The 12,896-nt window shown below is 48.4% G+C and overlaps 3 protein-coding genes across 3 annotated transcripts; 1 reads left to right on the top strand and 2 right to left on the bottom strand.

Moving 5' to 3' along the window:
- Positions 1 to 955: 955 nt before the first annotated feature.
- Positions 956 to 3,241, bottom strand: MAA_09545 (lanosterol synthase; the record flags this gene model as incomplete). The annotated part of the gene is made up of 3 exons (XM_007827543.1): positions 956 to 1,249; positions 1,312 to 3,024; positions 3,092 to 3,241. The coding sequence occupies 3 exons, from the start codon at positions 3,239 to 3,241 to the stop codon at positions 956 to 958; spliced, it is 2,157 nt and encodes a 718-aa protein (XP_007825734.1).
- A 2,624-nt stretch (positions 3,242 to 5,865) lies between these two features.
- MAA_09546 (uncharacterized protein) lies at positions 5,866 to 7,365 on the top strand (the record flags this gene model as incomplete). The annotated part of the gene is made up of 1 exon (XM_007827544.1): positions 5,866 to 7,365. The coding sequence occupies one exon, from the start codon at positions 5,866 to 5,868 to the stop codon at positions 7,363 to 7,365; it is 1,500 nt and encodes a 499-aa protein (XP_007825735.1).
- Positions 7,366 to 7,729: 364 nt separating this feature from the next.
- On the bottom strand, positions 7,730 to 9,288 carry MAA_09547 (alpha-1,2-mannosyltransferase; the record flags this gene model as incomplete). Its single annotated transcript, XM_007827545.2, has 2 exons — positions 7,730 to 8,213; positions 8,273 to 9,288. The coding sequence occupies 2 exons, from the start codon at positions 9,286 to 9,288 to the stop codon at positions 7,730 to 7,732; spliced, it is 1,500 nt and encodes a 499-aa protein (XP_007825736.2).
- Between the last annotated feature and the right edge of the window lie 3,608 nt (positions 9,289 to 12,896).

Below are 12,896 nucleotides of genomic sequence, written 5' to 3'. Positions count from 1 at the left end.
AATAAGAGATTAATAATTTAATTAAATAAGTAACCAAAAAATAAGCACTATCTAGTAATTTAATCTTATCTCGGAGAATATACTATATTCTATACTACAAGGACACGGATTGTAGTGCGTTACCGGCTGCCAAGCCATGGAAAACACTAAAATATAAGCAGTTCAAAAAAATATATACTCTCGCTTTATTCCGGAGATTAAGAATAGCACAAAACGGTATAGCTGCGTGATCTGGGAATCGAACCCAGGGCTCCCCGACGCTGCTCGGATGGCAACGGAGAATTTTACCACTAAACCAATCACGCGATTCGCTGAATCAGGTGCCTGGCGAGGCTCAAAAAACAGTATATATGTTGGGGGTACCGCTATTAGACACATTTATATCTGCAGATATTAGGTCCGGTCCAACTCAGATTTCAGCTTCAGAGCCACTGCCTGTACCTCGACCATGCTCAAAGTCCTGTGAATAAGATAAAACTCATGAAAATTATAATAGGAATTATTGTTTACCGCATACATTCTTGGTTATATAGTATAAACCCCCCTCATAAAAACCAACATGTAAGCGTCCTTACTTGATAGTCATGTTCTTAGATGAGAGTAGTCATGAATCACATCGTACCAATGCTTCCTTCCGTAACAAACTGTCGCCTGCTACGCTAGTCTAGCAACGCCGCACGTTCCGATAATAGAAATAAGAACGAGCGCGGAATAGCCCCAAAAACCACAAGTTTATTAACTCTCTGCACTTAACATGGACCTAAACGACCAAAATAGCATCTCGCGGAATACTAGTAGAACATTCTGAAACTAGCTGAGAAACCCTCACCCAAAGTAAGCGAGCGAGTACGGGTAAGTATTGGAGAATAGGAAAATATTGCTCGGGTCGTCATGGCCAAGCGTTGTGGGAAATATTTTGCCATCTCTGCCACGCTTGTACCCGTCCCTCCTGCAGTTATTCTGCAACCTTTTCGTCCGGGTATCTTGTCGCAAAAGTACCTAGAGCGCGGATGGTAAAGGAAAACTTATAGTTGGGGTATGAAAATGAACAAAACCCGTGAAAAGCGCCCGGAATCTCCTCCTCCAGCCATTCGCCATTGTCTTGCTGGCGGCTCATGAGCAGCTTGACACCACGTTTGATCGGCTCCACGGCCGGGTACTCGCCTGCCATCAACGCGATGAGAGCCCAAGCCGTCTGGACAACAAGTGAGCCTTTTGGGCTTTCTATATATGTTTGGTCTGCGCAACCCTAGTCATCTTTGTTAGCTTTGTCTGGCGCCGCAGGCTCCTCGTGTATGACTACTGACGTACCTGTATGCTTTCCGACCACCCTCCGTCTTGTCGCTGCTTCGAAATGAGAAAGTCGCAGGCCTTTTGTGCGTGTAAACTATTCTCATACGTCTCACCAACAGCAGCCAGCGCTTCCAAGCCAAACATGGTGCCATAGGTATAGCAAATGCCCCAACTTCCGTACCACGAACCATCCGCTCGCTGGTCCGACTTGATCCACTCGACTCCGCGCTGTATAAACTTTGCAATGTCTTGGGTCCTGTACTGTGGCCAGTGTTCTCTGAATAGGGCCAACGCCGTGACGCACGACGACGTACACTCTGGGTAGTCGTGCTCGACCATGTTCCGGGTAAAAATTTCCGTGGGGTTGAGCAGCTCAAGATATGGGCTTCCCCTTCGTGCCTCAAAGGCGGAAACGCCCCCGGTGCTGTTCTGATACAGAACCATGGAATCCACAGCATCGAATATTCGCTCATCGTCCAACAGGGTAGGATAATGTGCAGTGGTTTGGAGGTGAATAATGGCCTTGATCGCCTCAGCCGTGCAGTCACTGACGGCATAGCCTTGGTACTTATTGCTAAAAGTCCAGCACCCTCTGCGTTGTTGGCGATAGTATTTTTCTTGGTCCGGACAGTCGTCTCTGATTTGCTGATTGTCTAGAAATTGCAGAGCCTTCACACACATCCGTCTCCAGCGTTCATTTTGATGTAGGCCGGCTGCACATATGCCGAGAACAATAAAGGCAGTGTCCCAGGACTGGCTGCCGTTGGTACTGTTGACCAGCATGCCGTCCCCGGTCATCCAGAGAAATTCTTGTATTTTATCGACGTATTTGGTCAAGGACGACGACTTTGCGCCGTCTCGGGAGTAGGTTACAATGGTCGACATTGGCTGGTCGGCTGCGGCGATGCCTCCGTAATACGTATTTCTTGCTTGCATATCAATCAGCTCGCGCAGCCAGTCCTCTGCCCTGGATTTAATAAAGTTGGGAAGCAGATAAGGCTTCCAAATATTAACGTATGCCCAGTTTATGCCATCAACGATCCGTGACCTGCACTGTTTGTAGTCTGCCTTGGAGACAGTTGTCCTGTGTCGTTCCCAGTCAATCTCTCCGTATGGCCGAGCAACAAGTTCTTCTCGGAGCGACTTGATAAGATCGGTCTCTTTGCATCTCCACCTGGTCGAATACAGGTAGGACATTGGCTGACCGGCCAGCCTCATCTCGACGTAGAACCTCCAAGGATGAAAGGGCACCCACTCGGGGAGCAGCCAAATTTCTGCAGGCATCGGGTGGACAATATCCCAGTCAACAATGCCTAGGATGGCCATCCACAGCTTCCCCCAGACCGACGAGTATAGGGCACCGCCGTGAGAGTGAATAAACTCTCTCGCTCGAATAAGAATGGGGTGATGAGGAGACATGCCAGCAATTCTCATGACAATGTAATTGCTGGTGGTGCCGCAAATGTTGCTCTCACCAGTCGTATGCAGACCCCAGCCTCCATCCTGTGAGTTGACTCTGGTAGCAAGATAGGCCTGTAGTTCTGTTGCAACGTGGTCGGGGATTGCCGTCTCGGTGACATACCAGGCAATAACTATGCCTGCACAAAACGTCATGGGGCCGCCGCTTTCACATCCCCAGTGCCCAGATGGGAGCTGAAGCTTTTCAAAAAAAGTCAATGCATTCTCCACGGCGCTCAAAGGGTATACGGCCCGTTGTAAGTCAGGAAGACACTGTAGCAAGTTTAGTGACATTGACGCCAGTTTGATGAAAGAAGAGGAACGAACAACTGATACGCACCAAGGGCAGGTCAAGATAGTACTTTTCCGCATGGCTTTGCGGCCAGTCCTTTTCTGCAGCCTCATTATCGAGGTAATGCCAAGTGTGACGACTGTCGTCGTCTCGTAGACGCCACCTTGTGAGGTCTGTCCGCTTCACGCAATGTTCCATTTTGCAAATATCTCGCTTGGTGAGATTTTGGCGTCTTGTAATATCAAGATGATCTTTTTTACATTATATAAAAAGAGATCAAAGTAGGAGTAGCTGGTTTTCTCCTTTCTCAGTAAGCTGACGTGAATTTGAAGTACTCGGACAAAAATGCCGCATACGTCAGCTTCATTGTGTAACCCCAAGCCATTCAACTACGCCTCGAGATGGGCAAATCAGACATTGGGTCTAATCACAGCTACAATAGAACGCCTCTTTTACTGGTCGCCGCAAGCGGACATGGGGCTATTGCTACATGCTGCTCGGAAGGGGGTCCTTGTTAAATTAACGGTATAGTTGGGCGCCACTATTAGACCTGGATCCATGAAATCGAAAGGAACTTGTGAAAACGTAATTCCTTGACTAGTAGCTGTCTAAGTGTTGAGTACGAATATATTCATTATTTATCTTTATTATATATACTTAAAGGCTATATTGATAAAACAATAGAGTGTAGAAAAGCAATTCAAGATCAACTTGTTTTTATATAAAATCAAAATTATATACTTAAAAGCTATTAATTGGCTTATTTATTTCTGGTAATTTATCGTAGAATAAAGGCTGACATATAACCCTAACCCTAACCGCAAGAATAACAAGTATTACGTATTAGAGAGGAAAGGGATTATAAAGGAGAAGAGAATAGTATAAAGTAATATCTCCGCTATCCGATATAGCTAGATTATACTTTAAATAGCCGTTCTAAACTATTGCTCGTTTCGTGGGTGTAGACCTTATAAGCTGCCGCAAACAGTCGCGAGACAGTTCTTAAGGTGCTACTAGGGACGAGAAGAATCAAATAAAGTGAAACAAAAATATGCTTAGTCGCCGATACCGTATAGCGCCGCAAACAGGCAGGAGACTGTGCTCCGGCTGCAAATGGATATGGGCAAACTTGGCGTTAATTCAAAGAATAATAGTCGGGCGCCGCTTTCATTAGTCGCCGGGAACTGGCACATGGGCGTGGTTCAGTTGCTGCCCGAGACAAGGGACCAAATTGACGCTGGGCTGAAGAAAAGAATGGTAGTCGAGACGGAATATGTGTTTCAGGCTACATTCAGCGTTAGTCACGAATACAACCTTTCGCCAAGAACACCAGCATACTCATAGATAGCACTGGTTACCACTCCTTGACAGTGTGCAAATGTTAAATTATTAACAAAGGAAAATTTTAGGAGTTTCGCGGCAAGGCAATAAAAGCCGCTCTATGAGATCGGGGCGATTTCTTGGTGCAGAGCAATCATGCCTTGATCAAAACGGTGTCACGCGCCTGCACTCAATTCTTCTATTACATAAAGCTGCACATGTGGGAACTTGAAATCCTTGATGCTCGCCCGGAAGACCCAAAAATGGAAGCCATTCTTTGCATTGTTGAAAAAGACGCCTTCCGCCAGGGCCACCCGAATCCGGTACACAGTATAACGTTAGACTTCCTCGTATGTCAAGCCTCACGCAGTTAGCTGCCACATCCGGCTGAATATTCCTTGTTTCTGTAAGTTCCATAAATGCATTCGTACTTCTGCTCCAATAATACCTAGGCTTCGGGATTCCCTTGCGTCGAACTCGGTAAAAAGCGAAGCAATGGTCGGCGACTTATTATCGCGATGACGAGCAGTGCAGCCATTTTTACCCATCGCGATGCCGATGCGCATCGAAAAGATTACACAAACGAGTTATTCCGATCGTTGAGCAAGAGCTTCTGGAGTATGCCGAAAACGGCAGAACAGAAATGAAAATTTTGTTGACGAGAATTTTGCAGCAACCATCGCATGCCAGAGCACTAGATCCACGAGCAGACAAGGGCGTTTATTTGTGCTGACTCTAAGTTTATGACTGGCTACAACTTGCCCAGCTCCGATGAATATTGCCCAGAGCACTGGATAAACGGACCGTGTAGAGATAATACGAGTGCCAGCAACACTTTCTCCATCAGACCCTACAGTTGTCTTGAGGCCAGTCTTTGCGTGTCTCGATATAAGACTGCTTCCGGGAATACTGCATGTCTACTGTGCGCAAACGGGTTACATGACAAGACGTTGTAGAGCATATCTGGTTGCCGTCAGTTAGTATTATCCGACACATGATTTTCTCCAAATAATCTACAATATTCACAGTCAAATTAGAGTGCAAAAAAGAGCCTAGTCGCACTAGCCGAAACGGAAGAACATCATGTCGAGCTCGGACCAACCAAATAGGGACAAGTCTGGTCGGGCCCGAAAGTCGGCATCGTCATGGTACCGCTGAGCCAGGGCGCCCCACCGCCACAAAGTGACGAGAATTCCCCCGCCTCGACCAGAGTCACCAGACCTCATCTTTGAAGTTTCAACCTCCCATATCCCCTCCTGCCAGCGAATGGACGTTCGAATTGACCACTTCACGGCCGACCGAGCGCTTCCTGTGGCCATGTGCAGCGCCTGAGCTATGAAGAATGTCCGAATCAACAGTCTGCCGGCAAACCGGCGAGTAGCTGCTCACTGTCAGTCTGCCCACGCGCCCCGTGGCCCAACATGTTCCCTCGTTAACCTGATCCAGACTGCCCTACCTGCATCAGACGAAGAATCAAATGTGACCGCACCGAACCATCCTGCATGAAGTGTGCTAGTCGCGGATTGGAGTGCCCTGGCTTCAAGACAGTGTACCTCAAGTGGAACCAAGGCATCGCAAGCAGGGGCCGGCTGGCGGGCAAGTCGGTTCCCATTGCCAAGGGGACACGGAAACAGGTTGGCAAACAGAGGCCGTTGTGTCAAGATGAGAGCCCTAGCGGAGAGAGATGTGCCGACAAAGATGGACAAGCGTCCGACACCAGCTCTTTGTCTCGAGATGCCCCGACATCGACAGTGTACGAGCTGACCCCGGCGCTTTCCCTCCAAGAAGCCAAACATGTCGTCGATCCATTCCTCAGCGCATCTATATTCAATAGACTCGTTGATCATTTCTGCACAAAGGCAGTCTCCCGGCTTACCTGGATCGATCGGCCGCGCCATCCATTGCGCACCATTGTCCACCGCCTCCTGCAGACTTCGGCATGCGTGCAATTTTCCGTGGGCTCCCTTGCAGCTGCCCACATGTCCATGGTGCTGGACACGCCTCATGATCAATCCAAGGCCCTGTTCAAGACGTATGTGTCGTTGCGCGACAAGAGTATGCAGGCGCTGAGCAGCAAGCTGCGCTCGGGGTTGCCAACTCCGTCCCACGTGGCGCCAAGTGCTTCCACAAACTTCACGCTTACCGAGGTCCTTGCCTCTATGCTTGTGCTTTGTTACACCGAGGCCCTTGTTCCAGGTTCCAAGGCATGGAGGCTTCACCTCCGTGGATGTCGAGCCGTCATCGACCTGCAGTCGCTGGAGCATTGGTTCGCGGCATCCACAGACCCCATCATCAGGTTCCTGCTCAAGGAGGTATCAGACCTGGAAATGTTTACTGGCATTTCCATGTTTCACCAGGATTTCGCTCCCCTGCCGACGTCGCCGCTGCAGCCAGAAAGCACAGACACGGGCTGGGCATTTACCAAACTGATACACGCCATCACGGCGCTGGAGAGGGAAAGACACTGCTTGCGGCAATCCAACGTGCCGCCTCCCAATGTCGACATGAGCGTCTGGTGCAATAGGGCCGAAGAGGCCCGTATCAGCTCTTTGGCCTGTACTGACTGGCTGAATGAAAGTCAGCGCAGCTTGCGTGAATCGTTTGAAGCTGTCGCGCGGGCGCACTATTTTGCCGCTATAATCTACAGCTACCAAGCGTTTCAAACGTGCCATGAAAAAAGGGCAGCGCTCCCTGGGCTTCTGCAACCTCTGCTGGCCGATGTTCGTTTTGTCATGGCCGGGCCGACAGACGAGCTGTTTCACGATTTGTTCTTCCCGCTCTTTATTGCTGGCATTGAGAGCGCCTCTGACCCCTTGATGAGGACAGAAATTGATGGGCTTTTTCTCGAATCGCTTTCGCGAACCGGCGTATGGTGCAATTATACCGCCTTGCAGTTCCTGAGGTCGTTTTGGAGCGCCACGTCTACTCTGCAAGAGCCCATGAACTGGATGGATTTTGCCCGGCAAAACTTGTCAGTGATGGAGCCATTTATTGTTTTTTGAGAATGGGAAGCGAGGCATCTTTGGTCCAGTGGCAACATCTCTACTGCATGCATATTTGCAATACGCAGTTTTCTGTCCAGGTGACATGAACCTGTGTGGGTAGCCTGAGATGCCATGTGCCATCTTTCATTGAGATTCGTGACAGCATAACACCGTTAGTACCGGATACTACGAGCCGGTTGGACACGTGTAGCATCGGCAGTGAATTTACAATTTATTAAGGCTATTTTGCTATGCCATCAGAGACCTGAAAGTTGTCGTTTCTAGCAAATGATTTGTAATAATTCTCCATACATGGATCCTTCAATAGCTGTTTGTACGTATTGCTACTACTTGACAAAAATAGTAAATTGACAGCGCTCACTCAAATCCTGCTCAGAGACCTACTGAAATGATCCATCCATCCGGGGAAGAAGGGGCTCTCCTCCAGAGTCTGTGGTTCCCAACCAGCTTCTATTAATCCACGCTCTATTTGAGACTTTTCATAATGCGACAACAGGGGAGTTAGAACATGCTCCGTGTGGTGTACTTGTTTATACTCTCTCAGATTTGCCTTGCTCTCGGTAAGCACTTTCAGACACAAGGAAGGTACGTACGGCTCATCCATCAAGTCCTTCACCGGAGTAAAGAAGGCCTTAAAGTTGAAGACTATTGCCCCAGAGAGAGGCAACCGTCGCAGCGTTTGCCAATCTACGCGAAAATAAATGTCATCCGGGCGAAGCCCTGCATCTTGTCTCTTCATACCCTCGAGATGGGGGTGGCCCGGCGGCGTGTACAGATGTTTCCCGACTTCAAATCCCCAGGCTCCTCTTTGCACAGGTTTGCCAGCAGGGAACTTGGTGAAGAAGCTGGTGGCTAGTCAGTCAAGGCAATATGTCTGGGGTGCTTCTGGCGGCATTCAACCCACCGGTCCATGCTGAGCTGCATCTTGCTCCTGTAATCAGGCACTGGTCCGTGGATTTCAGCGAGACCCTTGCCCATCTTGACGCCCAAATTCCAACCCGTGGATGCGCAAATGATTCCGGCTCGTAGTTTATATCTTCCCGTCCCGGGATCCCTCAGCATGATGGCGAAATCCTCGGGGACATTTTCCAACAGGAAGTGCAGGCCGTCGGTCTGGTCAATATGATGTCGAGTACCTCGAATCTTGTTCTCCAATACCCCGTTGACCAGCATAAATTGCCGGGGATACCGGGCACAAAGGAATTGAGTCACCATTTCCATTAGTTCCCTGCATGCGAGCTCCGAGCCCGGAAGGGCCTGCATGACATCCGTCTTGTGTTTTTCGACAATGCTCTTGCGCAGGCGAATTTGCTCTTCGTAGGTGCTCTCCAGCTCAATCCAATAGTCGGGCTCCATCTTCTGAATTGCTGTAGGCAGCGCATTCTTGATCAGCACTTTTTCGCCAGGTGTACAAGTTGAAACATGCGTCTCACCCATGGTTTGGTTATATGGCCACCTCAGTGGTCGATATGGTCTTGGCCTTGCCGTGGCAATGTCAAAGTCATTTGCAGCACGAGGCAGAGGCACCTCGGACAATGCCGCATAATCTGGGAAGCTCCCCAAGGACCGTATTTCCCCAACGCTGAAGCCACTAAAGACAATTCTTGAAGTTGATGCGAGGCGATAATCTTCCTCGAGGCCAAGAACTAATTCGGGGTGTTTTGACGGGTTGCTTGAAGAGGCGTCTCCTGCCCCGACGTCGGCGCCGATGCAGGCAGCGAGTTTTCGCTGTGATGGTGGAAAGACATTGGAATAGTTAGTTGACTTTGGCTCCGGTATTCTCCTTGTTGATATCACGGGCCATGGTAGTTTTTCGAGCGTCTGCAATAGCTGGATGAGGAGTCTGCCAAGTACATGCGCCGCGGCGGTGCAGAATACGACGACAACGTTGTGTTTCGCATTGGAAGGGTTTTGTTCCATTATTGCCGTACAATGTCACATGGAAACGCGTTTAAAAAAGTGCCGTCAGTCTCTGTAGTCTTGAAGAAAAGGAGCGACAGGCGTAGACGAGCACCTGGCCATTTAAGGCAACTCCAATTGACTATACTATAACAACCAATAAACCTACCACTCGCCTCCGCCACGATGCTTCTAATGTCTGCGCTCCAACTCGTCCAACATGAGCGTGTCCAAGCTCTTCCACTTATCCACAAATCTGGCAGCTTCTCGTGGGGCCTTCCCCATTTGTGTCGCCGTGGCTGTCGGCTTTCGGCGTTCAGGATCTGGTAGTTTCTCAATCGACCTGTAATTTCGGGACTAGCTCCCAAACCCCACAAACTCGTGGCCTAGTTGCAGAGGTTGCATGTGACCAATTATATCATCAATTTTATGTCTGGTCTGGTTCAAATGTTCATGTTCAAATGTTGTCCCTCGAGTCGCCGCCAGTCTAGCGCACTCATTCTTGATGTCACGAAAATATCTGCCGACTCTCACTACAGAGTCAACTGGGCTAATGAGGGCCTTGAATTATGACCTCTACTACTCTCAGTGGCGATCCGAGTCCGCTGACGCCAAGATCTCAATAACGCATCATGGGCTTGATAGGCTGGAGGAACAAGTGTGACAAGGGCTACTATTATAGGGCTTGGAACATAATTCGTATTCAGCTAATACTTTGCTTTGATATCAAAGGTCCTTATTTTGCCTTGAAGCCCTCAGGCGGAAGTCCTTTATTTATATTAAGAGGCGGTGAGGGACCTTGCCCTAGACCTCGTGATCAGAGCCCTTGTGTAACTATCGTCGGGTTCAAGGTTCGGCCCGTGCCTTCATGGCAACGTGTCATCCGTGTAACAACAAGAACAACAGCGGCTCCGTACTCTGTGGAAGCTTCCCGGAGCTAGCAAGCCGGATTTCACTTTTTTTCTAGTGCATCTAGTTAGTATTAACTAGCAATAATAACAAGTATTCATAAGACACGAAAAGTCTCTTCCAGGTCGTAACATGTTGCCTTGGGTTTTAGTTAACCATCACTTATATTTAGTCGACACGCATTTCGAAGGACTTATATGACAAAATACAGACTATCGTAACTAGTCACAGTGCCAGTTATTCCAGGCCCTCAATCCAGTTACGTTGCGGTGTAATTGTTGGAATGCGAACAGACTATTTTGGCCGTCTGTCAAGAGACAACAGGGCCCAGTTTCAAAGTCCAATATAGTAAGCATTCAGTCAAGGGCCCTTATTGCTGCATACTTTGGCTCCGCGTCTAAGTGGTCAAACCTGATAATCGCTGTGACAGCATCTACCGGGTAGACAGGAGACATCGCCAGCCAGCACACATCTTTGGATAGCTGTCACACGGAAATGGCGTTATTACACAAGGGCTACGGTCACCGGATCAGGGCAGAAGACCCTCACCGACTTGTTGTATTTAAAGAGGCTTCTGGTCCCTTGAGGCCTTGGAAAGCCAAAGACCTTTGATACCAAAGACTGTTACTAGATGAATTGAGCAATTGCTCCAAGCCTAAGCCCTTGTCCCAATAGCAAAGTGACTACAAGGATAAATGTCAAAACTCACATCTACCAGTACCCAACCACACGGGAAAGCACACAAGGTGGTGTTTTTCAAAGGTATCGACTGGTGAATCAATTTGTCAGAGATGAAGCAAACATGAGCGGCGGGCGGCCAAGTTTTCACGTGTGACGAGGGCTCGGAAAGAGGGCTTGGAGCAATTTAGCTCAATTCAACTAATAACAGTATTTGGTATCAAAGGTCCTAGGTTTTCCTCAAGGCCTCAGTCGCCAAAGACTTCTTTAAATACAAGAAGTCGGTGAGGGCCTTCTGCCCTAATCCCGTGACCGTAGCCCTTGTGTAACCAGCCATTTCCGAGTAACATCACGAGTTGTACTCTGCTGAAAAAGCATCACAGCCATCACATCCTATCTGAGAAAAAGGGAACCATGAAAAATGACGTACTTGTTACAAGTATGCTACTGCTGGGCAGCAATATTAGAATGGGAACTGATGCTCGGGCATGACTCTTGTCCGTGCATGGCTTTTGTTAGCTATTTGGGCACAAGACAATATTTGCCGGGGCGACTCGGACAGACTACCCACTGTCTCAATACTCGACGAAATTTTGGGCGAGCTGAAGCTGTAAAGGGCCTTTTTCTGATAACGTCGGTGCAGGGCAATCCGCGGCCATGTCTTGTTGTCACGGGCTTCTGGTCCTATAAAATCCTAATTATCTGGCAGCTTTTGCTTCCGTAACCTAATCATGCTCGGATATTCTCGTACGTCTACCGGTCTTGGTTGGTTTCCAGTGCGCTGGAAGTGCATGGGTATCTGATCTGAAAGGCCTGACCGCAGGATTATCAGCATGAGAGGCACTGTTTTTCCAAGCCAAGAAAAAGAACCCCAACGACACATTATAATTGGCAATAATTTCCAACCCATATTAGTAAAAGCCCGAAGAGCTAGGAAGCCCTTGCGCATTTGGAATGGATGTATTGTGGGACACGCCGCGCTTTCACGGATTCACCGCGTGATCTGTACTGGACGGATGCGGGTAAGAATGAATTAGCGTCCAGTGTTAGCAACGGAAAGTCCCACCTAGGTCACGCTACGAAGCCGTCCTTGATTGTTTATGGTATTCCCTATGGTATTCCCGAAAATCATGCGATAGTTGGGTTCGTTGCATGTATGGTCCAACTAGAGCCCCTGTCAAAAAAAACATCGAGTCATTACGACCGAAACTACCAAATGTATAGGCGGGTCAGTTGTTACGTAGAATACTGAGTGAGTTAAGATCGACGGTGGACTAAGAAGCGTAAAGCACCGACTCGTTACTGTCTCTGAATCCTTCGTGGATCCATAGTGGGAGGCAAAAGGTAGTCAAGCAGATTACGTCCCTGACTGTCGCGCTTTATAATACTTCGCGAATGGCAAATATACTCTGCTACAGACTGTCCAGCTTGTGCTAGATCGAGCCGAAGCCGAATTCGAAATACAGCGTATACAATTAAGAATAGTTGAATTCTACGGTTTTAGTGCCTCTTACTCGTACGAGTTCTGCTGGCCCTATCTCGGCGTAATAATTCTGAATTTAGACGCAACCAAGCTACGGCTCAACACAGCCCATTGCATCCACCTACTAGTCGACCCGTCAGCGACCAAGTGCACATGTGGTCTTATAGTTGCCAACGGGTATAAAGATCCACCGACTGATGCCACTGACGTGAGGTTAGAGCATTCTCTACGTCTGTACCAACCCTGCCAAGCCGCAGGGCGTAGAAACGTTATGACTAGGAGAATACTAATAAGGCTATAACGCAATATTATAGGCTAGTACTAGTCGAAATTTCTGTATTCCCGGCGAAGGAGCGACAGAGTGTAGAATATAAAGACATGTCTTTGCCCTTTGTTTGTAATTTACCATCGAGCTACATGTTCCCTTACTGTATGAAGTCATCCCGTGCTTATAGTACACAATAACTAGCAACTTTCCCAATCACCTCATATTCAAACACTTTATCACGCTACTTTCCCCGTCATGCTTTTACCAACCGCGGGTTTCCTTCTGCTATGC

Source organism: Metarhizium robertsii (assembly GCF_000187425.2).
Source record: "Metarhizium robertsii ARSEF 23 chromosome Unknown MAA_Scf_5, whole genome shotgun sequence".
NCBI lineage: Eukaryota > Fungi > Ascomycota > Sordariomycetes > Hypocreales > Clavicipitaceae > Metarhizium > Metarhizium robertsii.
This window is presented reverse-complemented; position numbering and strand designations above follow the sequence as displayed.